Source organism: Podarcis vaucheri (genome assembly GCF_965113315.1).
Source record: "Podarcis vaucheri genome assembly, chromosome: 10".
NCBI lineage: Eukaryota > Metazoa > Chordata > Lepidosauria > Squamata > Lacertidae > Podarcis > Podarcis vaucheri.
The window spans coordinates 19,189,488-19,208,276 of NC_138748.1; the positions used below are offsets into that span (position 1 = coordinate 19,189,488).

Consider the following 18,789-nt stretch of genomic DNA (forward strand, 5'->3'; position numbering starts at 1 on the left):
TTTCCGCTTATCCAGGTGTTCACCCTTGGCTGACCTATGCTGGAACCCTGGGTCAGCGTTACCTGCATGGCAGGGAGCAAGTCGAACTAGAGCCTATGCAACCAGTCACTTTCTGTAATCAACAAAGTTGTGGCCTAAATTCTGCCAAAAACTAAAACAAAATTTGAGTCATGTGTGAATTTATTTAGGGGGAAGGTTTCTGGGGCTGAACATGCAAATAGAGACAAAACATTTCATTTAGTGACTGCTGACAGCAACCCATGTTGTCTCTCCATAAACCTTTCTAGCAATAATGTAATTGAATATTGTAATTTTATGCCATCGTGTTCAATATTTCAGCACCTACCCCAAAGAGCAGTTGGTGAACTGGAGCAGGGTTATTGCAGGATATGACAGGATATGACATCACACCACATAGGAGGGATGTGAGCTACTGGTACTCACTTGACTCCTTCCCCAGTGTAGGCTTAGATCCTTACACACACTATAAACTTTGAGTGCAGTAGGGTTTTGTTGTTTTTCTTTTTCTTTTCCCTCCAAAATTACCCAGTTTTGCTGCACTGCAGTGTGTCCTTTATGTAAGCAGGATCTGATCCCGTAACCAAATGCTCTTTTATGCTTGTCACTGTTTTGTGGATGGGAGACAAAAGATGAGATCTTTCTCTTTGAACATTTCTCAGTGTGTTTTCCACAGCATATTCCGCAAGCCCTTCATTTGAAACGTAGCTTGTCTCACCCGATTTTCCTCTATTATAGCTGTGCTTTTTCTCATTTATTTTGTAGTTATTTCACTCCTTATCTCAAACAGTTTCTCAAGACGGCACTATCTCATTAAAACAAAAATTGGAATTGTTAACCTCCCTATTCTCAGTAGTTTCTCAAGGCATTCTAAGGACACAAGAGATATAATCAAATACCCTTTCAGCTTTCAGAAGTATTCTTAACAGTGAAAACTGTTTAAAGATGGACAATAAGGTTGTTCCAGTCAAACTCCCATAATGCTCAAGAGTGAGCCAGAAAATGTAATCACATTGTCCTATGTTGAGACTTTTTAAAGTTGCTAATCAAGGGCAGCTTTGAATATAAGCAATAGTTAGATGTACTACAAGTTTGCCAAATCAAGTTATTAAACACTGGTAAACTTAAAACACACATACACCAGCAAACCTGTAATGTTAGCTGCCAGAGCCAAAGTCTTATTTGCCTGAGTATCTGGACTAGAGTAGCCCTGCAACTAGGAATTTCCTTGTTCATTTCTGCTCTTTGAATGGTCCACCAAGGCATTGACCATATATCCTGAACTGGTAGATATGGCTAATTTGGTATCTGGTGTCTCTTCTTTCAAAGCAGCTAGCAAAGCCCTGGCTTAGATTTACAGGCCTTAACAGCATGGGTAGGAAGATAACATGAATTTCATATGCATAAAGTGAATGATTGAACCAATACCAAACCACAACATGACTTGGGCTTGTCCAAATTCATCCAGTCCTGACCTATCCACCTTCTAGACTTCCCCGTGAGCTTCAGTTCCCAGGTGGAAGGTAGAAATGTTCTAGGAAGCAATGTACATGATGCTTCCATATGGAGTACCATCAAAGAAAAGTGCTTTTTGGTGGTAGTCTGCCTCAATGTATAGGTCCTGTTATCTAAATGCTTACTTATCTGAAAAGTCACTCCACATGTAAAGAATTATGCCCAAAACCTCGCTATTGCTTCGCAGATTCAGATATCCAAGAAGCTGGCTTCCTTACTTCCTTGTTTCTTTGTGTTTTGCTGGTTGGTGGCAGCCATTTTCAGGCAGAAACCACAGAGCAAGGGAACAAGTTCAGATATATCGGAGAGCAGGCAAATCAGAACAGGAGAAATCAGACAAATCATCCCCCCCCCGCCCCCCGCCCCACACTCCATCTCTCTTTTGCTGATGAGCTGCCACCATTTCAGGAAGAATCCATGGATAAAGATATGGGATAATCAGCCTCATAAAACCAACATGCTTAAGTCTAATTAATGCACGAAGGGGTTAATACCATAAAGTAAGGTGTCCTGCCAGGCTTAGCTAGGTCAACTTCCCTTACCATAGGAGGAAATAGGTAATAAAACCCCTGCTCCTCCTGTTAAGCTACCAGAAAAGTTCAGAGTACAAAGAGGTACTCTGCTGGGGGAAGAGGGAGAGTATGGAAAGAGACCCTTTAAAAGGATATTTTGGAACTCACTTGTAGGGGTGTATTTTCAAGCTCTAACAACCTATTCCCATGCTTTACTTTGCTGCATATTTACCTCCACTGGAGGGTCTCTCTCTCTCTCTCTCTCTCTCTCTCTCTCTCTCTCTCAGATCTATATATATATATCACCAGCCAGATCACACATTAGAAATATTTCCAATGGAAATCATGGACTTGCTAGGTATATGCTTGCTTAACAAACAATTTCCAGGGAATGCATTGTGTTCAGGCCTGTCTTACCCATAGAGGCTCGTGGTGTGGGGTGCCAGGACACCAAGTTCTGGAGGGTGCCAGGCAAGAGTCCGGGGAACACCGAACGAGCGCACTAAGTGACCGAGGGCGCGCGTGCTGCTCCCGCTGACCGTCAGCTCGGTTTTTTCCCTTTTAGCCGGCAGGTGCCAGATTCTGCTGGCTGCCAGAAGGCTAAAAGGAGAAAAAAAAATGAGCTGACACTCGGCAGGAGCAGTGCATGCACCCTCGCTCGCTCAGCGCAGGCCCGCTCGCTCAGTGTGCTGCCTGCCGTGGCCACTGCGGCACAAAGCGGCCAGCTGAACCAGGAAGTGTCGCATCCAGCCTCTGCCTCTTCCCCGCCAGAGGAGCCACCCTCCAGCCGCTGCCCGTCTCCTCCAGGGGGCGCCGGAGGGATCTTTGCACCACAGCGCCGGATATGATTAAGAGGGCCCTGATTGTGTTCAGTAAATGGGACCTGCATGTACTCAAAATGCCCATCAAGACATAGGCACAAAGCAGTAGCCTTTCCAAACACTCAGAAGAGTCACAAATACTGTGCAACACATTTCTTTAAAGAACTCTCGAATTGGCTCCAAATGTAATGCATGAATTGACGTCAAAACCAGGAGTGTGAAAATGGGATAATGAAGTGTTAGCAATGTAACTGAGTACCTGACTATTGGCCTGATCAGTGACATTTCACTGTGAGATCACTAACGTGGCTAATAGAGTCAGACCAATATAGTTTCTGTTGCTTGCTTTAAAAATTATGCAGTCAAATTGAACAATAAATTTGTAGGACTCTAAGGTCATCTACGAAGGGTTGCACTGCACTGAAGCAATTCCTTTGTATGGGCACACAATCTGACAGTTTATGGCATACAATAAAATAATACTGTTATCATCTGATCAACTACATTAATGTCTGTCGTAAAGAAAGTGGAAGGGGATCAAGGTGAACCATGTAAGAAGCAGTTACAGATAGGTAGCCGTGTTGGTCTGCCATAGTCAAAATAAAAAAATTCCTTCCAGTAGCACCTTAAAGACCAACTAAGTTAGTTCTTGGTATGAGCTTTCGTGTGCGTGCACACTTCTTCAGATACACTGAAACAGAAGTTGCCAGATCCTTCTATATAGGGAGAAGGTGGGGAGGGGTATTACTCAGAAGGGTGGTGGGAATGTAAGAAGCAGGTTCAAGATGAGCAATAAGTTTAAGCAAGACAAATTCAGATGGGAAGGATGCTAGCTTAGCGTAAGAGCTGTGCAAAATATCTCAGGTTCATTCTCCAGGTAGGACTGGGAAAAACACCTGCCTGAAACCTTGGAAAGCTTCTACCAGCTTTCCTGTAGCCCTTCAGGTGTTGTTGGACTTCCTCCCCCATAAGTCCCAGCTAGCTAACATCTCTGGAGGAGCACAGTTCAGCTACCCTTGATGTAGACAGTTCTGAGAAAGATAGAGCAATGGTCCGACGCAGAATAAAGTAGCCTCTTAACAGTTTAGTAAGCAAGCCATATAGTTTGCTTGCTGTGATGATACTTAGCATTTATGTGGTTTCTCCCAGTAGTTCCTGTAAGGTTGGCTGATACTTTTACAACTATCCAGGGACCTTTCGGCTCACAGCTATTACTATAGTATGTGGCACAAAACCTTTACCAATGACAAGTAACATATATCACGTGTGAAAACAGGTCCACAGATTTTCTGCAGTGACAACACAGCCTAAAATGGTAATTCTGGATTGGTAGGGTGGGGGGATATTGCAAGTGTCATGTTACATGTCCCAGCATCTGTACTGGCTCCCCATAACCATCATGGCACAGTAAAAAGGTGATGCTTTTAGGCTATAAGGCAAGTCATTTCTTGTGTCCCACTGTGATTGATTTGGCCAGCTGAATGTGTTATTTCATGGCAACCACATAAGGCAAGTGTAGGCAAGCAATTTATGCTTTAGTCCCCTTTTGTGGAAGTCCTTGCCTTTAGAGACCCATTAAAGAAGTGAGATTTAAATTATATTATTGTTTCAATGTAATGTTTTCACCTGATTTGCACCTTTGGGCCCAACATGAGTTCGCATTCTCATGGTTCATATATGCTTATAACATACGCATTCAGTTTAGCTTTAGCGCATCATGTGGTTCACACATAAGCTTCCTTTTTAGTTCTAAAAGTGATCCCAGTCTACTGATTGGACCACACTTCAGCTGCCACCATTCCTCGCATCAAATGCAATTTGCAAACCTGTATAGTAACAGACTGCCAGTTCCAATTACTAATGCATCCCTTCTCAAAATTTTAAATAAATAAATAAAACTTCTGCCACTTCTATTTCTCCTGCCAAATCCATAACAGCAGCTCCCCTGTTAGCAACAGAACAGTTTTGTGACCGTGTTTATTGTCTGATATGTTTACCAGTTAATCTGCACTATTTTTAGCTGCATTGTGAGGCAAACTGAAAGTTTCACTAGGCATGATGTATAGACAACTTGCAGGAGCAAATCCCAAATATTATCATTTTGGGTGAAAGGTTAGCTTACACCAGGCCCGCTTAACTTATCACTGACCAAGTCCAACACAGTCCCTCTTCCACAGCCAAGTTAACCAATCTTCCATGTGCCTTACAAACCTCTCCTCTTCTTTCACCTATTTTTGCGGTCCAAGGCACAAAAGCTCCCCCATCAAAAAGAAGGTTAACAGAACCCTAGTGACATACCTTTCAAGTGTCCTGATTTTCCAGAGACAGTCCCGGAATTACAAAAGCCATCCCAGCTTTTGATTTGATACTGGAATGTCCTTATTCCCCTGCCAGTGCTGCCAAGGTTGAGAAGGAGAATGAGCCGGTACTTGTCCCAAGTGGTGGTGGCGGCAGTGAGGAAGCATCCTGTGGCCTCGCGGTGGCCGCTGTTGGCTTCCTCCCTTGGGCAGCTCATAGTGGTTGTTGGAGAGCAGGTGAGGAGGAGGAGAGGCTGCCGCTGCCAAGGCTCAGCTCCGTGCCGGGTGTGAGGGGCAGGCAGAAGGCAGGGCCAACCTGGGCGAGAAGAAAGGTAGAGATGCAAAATTCAGTGGCCAGCTTGCTCAATGCTTTGAGCATGTAACACCAATTCTGACCCAACTGCACTGGGTGCCAATTAGTTTCTGGGCCCAATTCAAAGTGTTTGTTTTGACCCATAAAGCCTTAAATGGCTCAGGACCACAATACCTCTGTAGAGGAAATGCTCCACTTTGCGAAGGCAAACTTCGCACAAGACGTGCCACAGCACGTCAAGGAGCGTTACGCTTGCTTTCCCTGACCTTTTGCTTTCTTGGCTAGAAAACAGGGTCCCCCCCTGACCTTTTGTCCTTTCGCAAACTGTTTGCTTAGACATATCGCTGGGCTGGCGGGGAAAACAGACGTTATCAAGTATGGGGGGGCATTTGAGGGAAACACCTGCTGACACATGTATTTGCTAATGCTGGAAATGTGCTTAGATGGAATTATGTTAATAAAGTTCAGAGTGGTTTCACTACCGCTTTCCAACTGTTTTTGCCAATAAAAGGGGCTCTGCCAGTGTGGTGTGAGAGGTTGTGGTGTAGTGGTTAAGAGCGGTAGTGTCGTAATCTGGTGAACCGGGTTCGCTTCCCCGCTCCTCCACATGCAGCTGCTGGGTGACCTTGGGCCAGTCACACTTCTCTGAAGTCTCTCAGCCCCACTCACCTCGCAGAGTGTTTGTTGTGGGGGAGGAAGGGAAAGGAGAATGTTAGCCGCTTTGAGACTCCTTAAAGGGAGTGATAAATCAGGATATCAAATCCAAACTCTTCTTCTGCCAAGCTAGCCAATTAGCTTACTTCTGCACAGCTCACTTGCATTACCAACTCCTGTTCCATGTCTGCCACTTCAACCTCAAGGACCATCTCTCTCCTTATGAACCAACCCAGACCCTGCGGTCATCATCCAAGACCCTTCTTTATGTGCCTCCTCCATGAGAGGTCTGGAGAGTGGCAACATGAGAGTGGGCCTTTTCTGCAGTGACTCACCACTTGTGGAATCCTCCCGCCAAAGAGGCCCACCTGCCATATTCATTAGATATTTTTTAAGCACCAGGCAAAAACTTTCCTCTTTTTCCAGGCCCTTGACTAGTTAAAATCTATAGCCTTTTAAACTGTGCAGGTCATTGTTTTTGTTTGTTACTATGTGGTATGTTTTTGTGTTTTTATATTGCAAACCAACCTGCGATCCTCAGATCAAGGGCAGTATAGAAATTTAATACTATTTTTAAGGGATCTATATTAGTCAGAAATTAACAGATCTAATTATTTTTAATGTGTCTACTTTGAGTAGAATCAACATTGGATATAGTCCTAAAAATTCAATCCAGTTTATAATACAGACTTCTTTTCTTGACCCACAAACTGTGGGATTCGTCATCAAATATAAGTTTTCACAGTGTTCCAGAAGTCAATAAAATCTCAAGCTGTGTGTGGAAACGACGGGGAAATTTCAAAGCATCAGCTTTTGGTAGAGGCCCCCCCCTCCTTATTTTTACTTTTGTAAAGCACTAAGATTCTGTATCCTCTCAAAAAGTAAGTTGGTGCTTGAAATTATAATTATACACGGAGCCCTAACTTTAGGAGCACTAACTTTAGCTTCAAGTGGATTTTTTATTTGAATTTAAATGGTTTTCAATCTGAAAATTGCCAAGAAGACCAGAGAAGTTCAGCAACTTTTAAGGGGGATGCACTAGTTTAGCAGATCCTAATCTTCTAATCAAGTTAAAAATAAAACCTTATCAGTTCCTCTGCAAATGGCATAATTACTTTAAGGAATTGGTAAGAAGCAAGGTATAAAACATACAAGACTGTAGCTTAAAAAACCCAGATGGTATTCCCTGGTTACACTATCAAGTTGTGTAGTAAGCTTTTAATGGAGCAAATATTGATGTTGCCCAAATTAAGCTTTGTTTGGATGACATCCAGCTCCCTGGAGCTCTGGTTACGGAGTCCATAGCTCTACTAGATAAGATTTTGCAAGATGAGGTTAAAGAGGCAATTGCCTCTTAAATTATCAATGATCCCCTGGGAAGGGTGGCTCATGGCAGTCTGTTATGAAAATGTAATGAGATCTGACGAAATGCTTACCAGCATGTAATTGTATGTAATGTGATATTTTAAGCATGTACATGGTGCCTGTAACAAAAAGTACAAATGCTGGGAGAGACATATGGGGGCAGTTAAGCGCATCTAGTTGCTGAATAAACATAACAAAAATGTTGTAGTTGAAGGTGGTAGGAAACCAGTTGTAAATCACATAGCCACAACCCTGTGCATTAGAGCAGAAATATACGTCTCAGTTAATTAGCATGGCTCAAAAATAATGTGGACAGGAAATTCTTTTTCATGGTACATTTCTGCTCAGAAGAAATATGTTTTTAGCTATTGAGAATAGTTAAAAGAGTCTTAGCATTTCTAAGGGGACCACATAGAGATATGCCTAAATCCAACAGAATCAAGCTTGTTGAAATCCTAACTCGGAGTTAAATCCTAGCTCGGTTGTATGTAAACCCTTGTGTACACCTGCGTTTTTCTCAGAATTCTTTGAATATAGGAAGTTTGTTGGTCCAACAAGTCAAGCACTGCCTACACTGGTCAGCAGTAGCTCTCCAGAGTTTCCCAGAGAGGTTGCTCCCATTACCTGTTACCTGTTCTTTTTCAGGTGGAGGTGCAAGGGACTGAAATCTACCTTGGATCTGATCCATTATATTTCTACAGTGCTTTTCTTTCAAATGAACCGCACCCTAGAAATATAGTAAATCAAGTCAAATGGTGTGTGAACGTTCTATTCGGAAGCAGCTTGCCAGTTAGGATGGAGCTGCTACTTTAGCTTCCCAGCAGAGGCTCATTTAAGCAAGTCAACATCTCCCAGTGGGGTTCACAGTTAGGAGGCTATAAAGGGCTGAGGATCCATTTGTTCCCTGCTGAAACAACATATGAGCTTTGTGGTTGTACAGCACAGCCTGAGCCCTCCTATACCCCCAGTGTCTTGCCTCAGTCTGCCTGAACCTTAGCACCATAGCACAGCAACATATTTATTATCCCCAGATTAACTGATAATGACTATGAACGCAATATATTCATGCTATCAGTGGTATTCCTGGCACTTTTGCCAATAGTTCGTTTTTTGTTTGCACTTCCTTTTCAATACAACAAGCATTCCATAAATCAATGCACATCTTGCATTGCATAAATCCTCCTATGAAAGATTGACCCAAGTTAGATAATCAGAAACCACTCCACAGTTTACCCTGCCGACATCATCTCACTATTCGTTTCTTTATCGTCCCACTTTAACTATTGCAGCTATGTGTTCTGAGAATATCATTGCAGCCCAATATAGCAGCTGGCCATTCTGCAAATTTTGTCTTCCTCCATCTATTACAAATCCATGGCCATACTTTTCACCTCCTCAGGCGAGTGATTTTTTCCCTTCTATTACCCCTTTCCAAATCTACAGTCATAGCCTAAGGAAGTGTGATATTTTTATCCTCCACTGTTTGAAAGTTGTGCAACATGTATTAAGGAATGACAATAGCATGAAGGTAGGTTGGCCGCTTGCTCATAACACATCACCAGAAAGGAGGACACAGATGCCCATTTAGAAGTGCTCACTGTAATTTATGATGAACCATAGGACATCTGCCCTTACTAGGGAAGGCTGTGGCCAAGTGGCCCATGTGCCAGATAAGTATTTGGTTCCATCTGCTAAATAATGAAATGTGCAAGATAGTGCTGATATGGATTACATATGTCCTCTAGTTCAGACTTTTGCCTCGGGGCAGGAAAGCCTGGAAGTGTTAGAATTCCTGCTCCATGATTGCAGTCATGGGATTTTTATCTATCACATGACGGTATATGTTTTGACTCCACAGAGTGGGAAGTGACGGAGACAGGATGTTTGTGTTACTGTGTTCCGTGAAGTGGGACTATTGTCCTTTGCTCTTTTTCTCTTTGCTGTCTGATGCTAGAGAGAGTGGGAGCCATGTTGCAGTGCTCCGTGTGTGTTTATATGTAAAAAAGTAGATTAGCCAAAATGCTGAGTTGCTGAGGTCTGTTACACATGATGCGCAAACTCTGCGGATCCCTAAGTGTGCCGGTGTTGGTTGGCATCAGTCGCTGTGATGTTTGGGCTGAAGAAATCTTTTGAAGCTCCTGAACGATCGACCAGGAGGGAGAGAATATGCCAGTTGGGCATGTGTCTCTACCAGGGTCCTACTCGTGTGTAGGCTGAACTCCTGACAGGAAGATCCTTACCTAGCAGTATGTCCAGACTCTTGAAGCACACTACCTAGAAGCATCTGAAGCCAATTTTACATTGTTCCCAATGGAATGTAATAAAGAAAAGGACAAGCCTTGCAAATATAGCTTGCCTCAATATAAAAATAGTGTAATGAGGTAGAGATTGTTCCCTTCCACTCAAAAACAAATAGTTGATATTGGGTTAGAAATCTGTAATAGCTTTAAGAGACAGATTTAGTGGGTCTTAATTATGGAACTTTTGTAAGCCTCGGTGATTTACTTTCACCTACATCTTATAAAATGAAAATATTTTATAGATTTACTAAAAGTTTTCAAGCTTTTCTCTGTTCATGAGCTTTGGGGGTGAAGGAATTCATTTTTATAGCTGTATTAGTGACTATAATTAAATATTAACTTCAAGGTTTGGACTGTGAATAACTATGAAAGCAATCATTTCCTGGAGTTAACAACAACCATTACTTAATAAATTTAGAGCGGTGCCTTTCCAGCTTTTGCTGCTCGTGGAACAGAATATTTACATATTGTCTTTGTAATAGGAATTGCTTCATGGCATTTTGCCTCACATCCCACTTAATCTGAATATAAAAGTAAGAAAGGCATGTCTTGAAGATTTCTTATTGTGAAAAACCTGGGGTTAAATTGAAAGTGATAGATTCAGAATGAATTGAATTTATACCAGGTCAGAATTGTTCCTTGCTGCATCCAGCCAATTTCAACCCAGCTGAAGTTCAGCATTCTACAAAAACATGGTCATAGGATACTTACTTATAAGCAAGACATAGTGGACTGCAACCAGGAATGTGGTGTACTGGGGTGTGTCATTTTAGGGGGTTAAACTTATTTTTTGCAAATTTCTCCAGTAAGAGGGTTGGTCTTAAAAATATGTTTTGGGGTGTGAGGAATTATAATTACTATTATTTTTTGTGACTGGACAACATTTAGCTTGGTAAGTCTACGTTTGATGAAGAAACACATAAGCTGCTTTACTTTTGACAATGTAGCTGTTACAGTGGTACCTCAGGTTAAGTACTTAATTCATTCCGGAGGTCCGTTCTTAACCTGAAATTGTTCTTAAGCTGAAGCACCACTTTAGCTAATGGGGCCTCTTGCCGCACGATTTCTGTTCTCATCCTGAAGCAAAGTTCTTAACCCGAGGTACTATTTCTGGGTTAGCGGAGTCTGTAACCTGAAGCATATGTAACCTGAAGCGTATGTAACCCGAGGTACCACTGTATTACCTCTTAAGCATTACCTGACGACAACAACAACAACAACAACAACATATAACTGCAAGTACCTGGCCATCATTTTTAATTATTTCTATGCAATTTTACACACATTTTACTTACCAAACAAAACTAAATTATATTAGATTCAAGTAGGTGGCCATGCTGGTCTGCCATAGTCAAAATAAATTAAAACAATTCTTTAAAAAGATAGTGAAAAAGACTCTTAAAAACCTAAAAACTCCCTTAAAAGAATCAAGTCCTCAAAAAAGTTATATGATCTAAGAAAGTCTTTAAAAGAAAAGAATTTAAAAATTATAATATAGCACCTTAGAGACCAACTGAGTAGTTTTAGGTATAAGATACCTGAAGAAGTATGCATGCACACGAAAGCTTATACCTAAAACTACACAGTTGGTCTCTAAAGTGCTACAGTATCATTTTTAAATTCTTTTGGAAGGATTCTTTTAAAGAAAGATCTCATATAACTCTTTTGAAAACTTGATTCTTTTAAGGGAGTTTTTAGGTTTTTAAGAAGTGTCTTTTAAACTATCTTTTTAAAGAATTGTTTTAATTAAATTAATTTAACCAAAATATACTTTGAATTCCCAAGTCATGCTACAACTTTTTAGCTCCCCTCATTTTTGAAAGTTGAAAAATGCAACGTGTCCAAATGGTGCAATGAAACCGCCCCTTCTCACACAACTGTAACTGAGAGCAATAACAAACAAGGAAGTCTCTCCTCCTGCAAAGAGGGGAGGGGTTGTGGGCGGGATCCGATCTCCACCTCAAGCTCGCCCACGGGCAAGCGCCCAACCAGGCTGCTTGAAGGGGGCATGGACAGCAGCTTAACTTGTTGCTGCACCAGCCACGCGGTCTCACTTTTCGCCATCCCGTCGCGAGTCACCCACCCTCCACTCCCTCAGAGCTCAGGGTTTGTTTCAATTTCTCTTTTGGCCTTGCTATGGACCTTAGGTTGGTCGCCCAGGTTGTCCATTTGGCATTAGGCTTTGTGGCTTTTTAGCCTACCTCGTAGCAATCGTCACAACTTTCCTGGTACTGGGGGGTAGGTCCTTGAACCACAAGCTTATAATCTAAAAGACAGACAGACAGACAGACAGATATGGAGGGAAATGCACCAGTTCTTAAAGGTTCTAATTTCTGATAATTATCAGCTGGAATGGAAGCTAGTCAGGGAAAAGAGAAGCTTTGCAGAAGCGTGGGAGAAAGCTTTGCTTTGCACCTCCACACCTTCCGCAGCAACCAAGAGGAATGGCCAATAACATTTGACACTTGAGGGAGAAGAAGAGCCAAATGGAGCTTGTCTCTCAGCAGAACTGACAGAATGGGCAAATTATGTGCCTGTTGTTACAGCTGTGAAATTATTGACAATCCAGCCTTTGGTTCTCCATCTTGCAAGATAAGGAAGAAGATAAAAGGGACACTAGAAATGGGATGGAGGGAGTGTGGGAGGAAGTTTGAGCAGTATTCTAGTGTTCGGAGATAAGGAAAGAATGATTGAAAGTGAGAAGGAAGGAGCGCAAGCCTCTTGGACAGAAATAAAAAAATCTTTCTGTGGAGGATGCTCGAAAACTAGGGTAACACAAGAGTCTATGTTGCAAAAGGTTGAACAGCAGACATACATACCGCTACACACATACATACATACTTACATAAGTTCTAAAGAACCATAAAATTACATGGCTTTCACTCACATACGATCTTTGTGAACTTGCACTTACTCTCCTTGTGTTTGAACAAATGATAAACAATCTCCACTCCCAGTGCCACTTTATTATACAGTGGTACCTCAGGTTACAGACACTTCAGGTTACAGACGCTTCAGGTTACAGATGCTTCAGGTTACAGACTCTGCTAACCCAGAAATAGTACCTCGGGTTAAGAACTTTGCTTCAGAATGAGAACAGAAATTGCGTGACGGAGGCAGCAGGAGGCCCCATTAGCTAAAGTGGTACCTCAGGTTAAGAACAGTTTCAGGTTAAGAACAGACCTCCGAGGTACCACTGTATATCCTTTAAGAAATTATGCTTATGTATACTGTGACTAGGGATTTTTTCCGGCCAGAACTCACTGGAACAGAGTTCTGTTACCTCTCAGGTGGGCACCATTGTCATTATAAGAGAACAAGGGAGGCGCTCATAGTGAGTTCCGGCAACCTGTTTTTCTAGAAAAATAAGCTGGAAATCCAATATTAAACCTTCAGGTTTATAAAATGCCTGTTTGGGTGGCATAGTTTAATGAGTCAAACTACTCCTTTGCTATCTCCCTCTGCAGATGCAGCTGATACAATAATATATCAAGTTGGTTGACCTTACTTTTTTTAAAGAGCAGCTAATTACAAATTTTATAACCAAACCACCTCTAAACTAGAGTAAGGCAAACATAGGTGGAAAAGGTCAAGATTACAGATTGCCACAGGAAACAAGGCAACATCCGTTTAGGAAGAAAGGTTGCAATCAACATTATTTGAAGCAGTGCATAGGGTTTCCACTAATTTACTCATTCGTTTGGGTAGCTTCATCAATCACTTTTCAAGCTAGGCAAGGCATGGAGCCTACCTTGTTCCTTCCTGCTGCAAAGCTTAGAGTTACACACCCCATTAGCAGTCCAATAAATCACAAGCTTCTGGGCCCATAACCATTTATTGGGAGATAACGTCGAAGCCTTGTGCCTTCCCCCAATGCAGCATCGCCTGGGATTCTTCACTCCGATCTCCCGTCATGCAACCCATTCCCTCCTGGGACAGGAGCACATGACCAGCAGAGTCCAAAATAGAAGCGTTAGCCTTGAGGTGTAACATCTAATCCTTATTTAGGGAAGCTTTTAATGTTTAATAGACTACAGTGGTACCTCGGGTTAAGTATTTAATTCGTTCTGGAGGTCTGTTCTTAACCTGAAACTGTTCTTAACCTGAAGCATCACTTTAGCTAATGGGGCCTCCTGCTGCCGCCGCACCACTGGAGCACAATTTCTGTTCTCATCCTGAAGCAAAGTTCTTAACCCAAGGAGTCTGTAACCTGAAGCGTATGTAACCTGAGGTACCATTGTATTGTATTTTAATATTCTGCTAGAAGCCGCCCAGAGTGGCTGGGGAAACCCAGCCAGATGAGCAGGGTATAAATTATTATTATTATTATTATTATCATCATATTATTATTATTATTATTTATTGCAATGAAATCAAACATAACAGTACAAAGTAAATATGGCTCCTTTTTCTCTCTCTTCCTCAGAAAGAACGCTGAAACAGAACATCACTGTGAGCGAGCAGTAGGAGAAGGGAACAAACAGCGTATCTCCCTTTCCGCTTATATAGCTCTAACAATCAGCAGCTGAAATGCATTACATACAGACACATGATCCAACAATCCTATATATGCAGCGTAGGGAGGGGTAAAATCCTAACAGACATCACCAATACTACGCTCTTCTTACTGAGGAGCTTGCCTTCTTCCTACTTCCTCAATATCTTCCATAAAAAAACAGGTGAATTTGTAGAAGCAAGAGTTATTCTACTGGATATTATGCTGTGAAGGAGAAAGGTTCACATTGCATCATTGTGTTGAGCACCTGAAATGCCCACCCATTTTAGCAAAATCATGGCCCCACAACTTTCTACAAACAGTAGTGAAAGTGATGGTGTTGGCACAAAAAGTGAGGGGATTGGTCTACCTTGCTACTTCCCCTGGGAATTTTAGCACTGATCTCATTAGGCTGCTATTTATTGTCTTATTCCATTATGGAATCCCACTGCGTAAAATGATCCGTTCTTAATGCCATCTAACAAACACATTTGTCCCAAAGCATCCTTATAAATATAGGTCACAAACCTGAAAAGCCCATGGTAGCCTATGGCCAGAGCCTTTTCTTACTAGAAACTGAAATCTGCTGGATGATGTTTGACATTTCTGCTTGTGAGAGCTAGACATAATGGTACTGAAATGGATGTCTCTAAGTAATGCAGTATGTCTGCTGTTTCCCACAGGATACTAAAAATGACTGGTTACAACTGTGCGTTTCTGTCAAAGTGGAAGCAGTTTATAGTCCCTTGAGCAATGTGGAATCTGCTAGTTGACAGAGACAGCTGACAAAGAAAAAAAAATGCTTAGTCCCAAGCCAGGGGCAACGTAATTGAAAATCACACCTAGCTACAAAGCCAACTGGTTAGTATTGACCATAAAAGAAAGTTTGTTTATTTATTATTTATTTTAAAAAACTTAGACTTTTATTTCATTAAAAATATAACCAAGAGGCTTCCAACAAAAATACATGAAACCGTACAGTAAAAACCATATAAAGAAGTGAGAAACAGACATCAAATAAGCATTGTGAAAAGATGTATTCTTGATTGCCTGCACACTCCTGGCAGAACAGGGAAATTTTCAGCAGGCATTTAAAAGTTGAAATGGAAGGCACCTCCTGAATCTCTGTTTGCAGAGTATTGCACAATACTGGGCTGATAACACTAAAGATTGTGTATCTTGTTGTTATCAAGTGATCTTTGCCAACTCTTGAGAATGACCAACGTTGCTCCCAAAGATGATCTCAATGATTAAGCTGGATATAAGGCAGGCATAGGCAAACTCAGCCCTCCAGATGTTTGGGGACTACAACTCCCACCATCCCTAGCTAACAGGAACAGTGGTCAGTGTTAAGTTGTGGGCGAACATATCAGATGACACAGCGATTCTTCCAAAGCAGCTCTTTATTTGTAAGCTGGAGCAGAATTGAACTGAGGAGCTCAGTCAGCCTGCTTATATAGAGCTCCAGAACAATGTAACTGTTGCCATTTTCTAAAACTATGCAATCACTGAACGTCACTTTCGATCCTTCATTTGCATACAAACTATCCAATCACTGAACGTCACTTTCGATCCTTCATTTGCATAACTATCTACAGTATCCCCCTGCTGGCCGAGGGTGAGAACTTCAGTACATAACACCCCTCCCCACCGAGATAAGGCATTAGTTACAATCGTAATGGTTTCCTTATATACAGCACTACACGTAATGGTTCAATTAGGCACAAAAGCATATCAGTTACATTTCACATACTTAGACCAAGAGTGATACATGTCCAACAGCATAGTCCTTTAAATAAGTTGGGCACTTGGAAACTCTGCCAGACCGCCGGGGACTGGTAGCCAAGTCCGGGGGGCCACCCAATTCTTGCTGAGGCTGTGGTGCGACCCTAGGTGGTGTTGAAATCAAGTCCCCTGGATCCTCTGCTCTGGGTGGAGCCTCCGCAAGTGGAGTGGTCTGAGCCTGTGGTAAGTCTTGCAGACCCTCTGAAGTGGCTTGGTTCAGCTCCACGCTGGCAGTTTGCGAGAGAGGTGTAGGTGGAGCCTCACCATCTGTAAGTGTCTCTTCCGGAGCCACGAGCGCAGTTAGGGGCACCACGGTAGTGTCCGAGTCCCCAACCCTGCGCCTAAGCTGGTCTATGTGCCGGCACCACAAGCGTCCCTCTTCGAGTGCCACCTGGTACGAGCAAGGTCCAGTGACTCCCACTACTGTGGCTGGCACCCAAGGAATGTCCCCCACATAGTTCTGGGCAAAGACCTGGTTTCCTGGAACAAATGACCGTGGCGCGTTGGCACAGCCTGGGGGTTCGGCCACGGCAAAGTCCGGGTGCAGCCGATTGAGCAGGGACCTGAGGCGGCGGCCCATAAGCAGTTCAGCAGGACTCCGCCCTGTGGCCGCATGAGGGGTGATGTGTTGCACGAACAAGTATTCGGCAACCCGCTCATGCCAGTCTCCCCGGTCCAGGCGCACCAGTGCCTCTTTTGCCGAGCGCACCATTCTCTCCGCTTGCCCGTTGCAGGATGGATGAAATGGTGCCGTTAGGGCATGGCGGATGCCCAGTCCCAAAAGACGTGAACTGTGGTCCGTTGTCGGAGACAAGGACATCAGGACACCCATGCGTCGCAAAGAGGCCTTGCAGCACCCGGATGACGGCCTCGGTAGTGGAGGGCATCAAGGCCACCTCCAGCCATTTGGAATAGGCGTCCACCACTACCATAAAGGTCCAGCCATGAAAGGGGCCGGCCAGATCGATGTGCACCCTCGACCAGGGTGTCTTGGGCGTCTCCCAGGTGTGTCCCTTAGCTGCCGGTGGTGCAGGCCTCGATTCTTGGCACGCTTGACAGGCGGACACCCAGGCAGTGATGGCATCGTCCATGTTAGGCCACCAGACGTAACACCGAGCCAACGCCTTCATTTTGACGATTCCTGGGTGGCCAACGTGCAGAGCCTCCAGGACGCGTTGGCGGAGTCTTTGGGGAATCATGAGCTGAGAGTTCATGTTGTCTGGTTGCAAACGGTTGGAACTCCGATGCAAAAGGCCCTTGTGCCCACCCCCTCCACACCCAGTTGAGCACACGGCTGATGGTGCGATCCTGGGCAGATGCGGAGGCCACAGTGGCAGCCGATACAGGCGCTGCCGGAAGATCCTCAATCAGGAGGAGCGATGAAGCAGGACCCGGGTCTTCCACAAACGCTGGAAGAGGGCAACAGCTGAGGGCGTCGGCATGGCCCATTGATTTCCCCAGGCGATGCACGAGCCGGTAGTGGTAGGCAGCCAGGAAAACAGTCCATTGCAGCATGCGCGGCAAGAGGACCAGTGGAGTTGGACGATCACCGGCGAGGAGGCCCAGGAGCGGCTTGTGGTCAGTGATGAGGTCAAAAGTCCTGCCGTAGAGGTATTCATGGAACCTCTTCACTCCAGCCACAAGTGCCAGTGCCTCCTTGTGGAGCTGGCTGTAATTCTGTTCAGTCAGATATAGCGTCCTGGAAAAGTAGGCGAGCGGTGCTTCTCTTCCGTCTGGAAAACGGTGACTAAGGACAGCGCCGATGCCAAAAGGTTGAGGCGTCGCAGGGAAGGACCAGCGGCCTGGCTTCACTGTACTGTACCAGCACACTGTCCGATGAAAGCAGAGCCTTGACCGCATTGAAGGCAGCCGTCTCCCGATCCCCCTGCTGGCCCAGGGTGAGAACTTCAGTACATAACAGTCATGGAGGATGGGAGTTGTAGTCCCAAAACATCTGGAGGGCTGAGTTTGCCTATGCCTGATATAAGGATTTGATCAGTGCTGGTTAGGATGTTGGGTGGCTGAACTGTTCTTGCTGTGTGACTAAAAATCACATTAGTGTTTGTTAGCTGGATCCCTGAAATATTTGCTTTACCAGGACATTTCCACAATGCACAAATGGTTACAATGACAATGGATGTTCTAGCATTCTCGGTTGGCATAAAATTTCTAACTTTCCTTTACTTACAAGGGCCAGCCCTACCATTAGGAAGCTGCCTCAGAAAGCTGCTTCTGGGTGTCATAAAAAGAGAGCAAATTGTTAGTTGTGTCATTATTTTGGAGCCCTAAATCCAACACAAATTTAACATAGCTTAAAGGTAAAGGTAAAGGACCCCTGACCATTAGGTCCAGTCGTGACTGACTCTGGGGTTGCGGCGCTCATCTCGCTCTATAGGCCGAGGGAGCCGGCGTACAGCTTCCAGGTCATGTGGCCAGCATGACTAAGCCGCTTCTGGTGAACCAGAGCAGCTCATGGAAATGCCGTTTATCTTCCCGCCGGAGCAGTACCTATTTATCTACTTGCACTTTGACGTGCTTTCGAACCGCTAGGTTGGCAGGAGCAGGGACGGGAGCTCATCCCATCGCGGGGATTCAAACAGCCGACCTTCTGATTGGCAAGTCCTAGGCTCTGTGGTTTAACCCACAGCGCCACCCGCATCCCTAACGTAGCTTAGGTCCACTGAAATCAATGTGTTCTGCAGGACCTAGTCAGA

At 43.9% G+C, this 18,789-nt stretch overlaps 1 protein-coding gene across 2 annotated transcripts in view; it reads right to left on the reverse strand.

The window, feature by feature from the left end:
• The window catches only part of LOC309541729 (uncharacterized protein), a 344,667-nt gene that overhangs the window by 213,230 nt on the left and 112,648 nt on the right, over positions 1–18,789 (reverse strand). Inside the window, exon 1 of one of the 2 annotated variants that reach the window (XR_014223838.1) lies at positions 5,165–5,467. Coding sequence is in view for 1 of the 2 variants with exons in the window: in XM_082239932.1 (XP_082096058.1) it covers positions 5,165–5,381 (217 nt within the window). In the remaining variant the exon portion in view is untranslated. Of the gene's footprint in view, positions 1–5,164; positions 5,480–18,789 lie in introns of those variants that run through there. The other variant, XM_082239932.1, reaches the window with a different exon arrangement.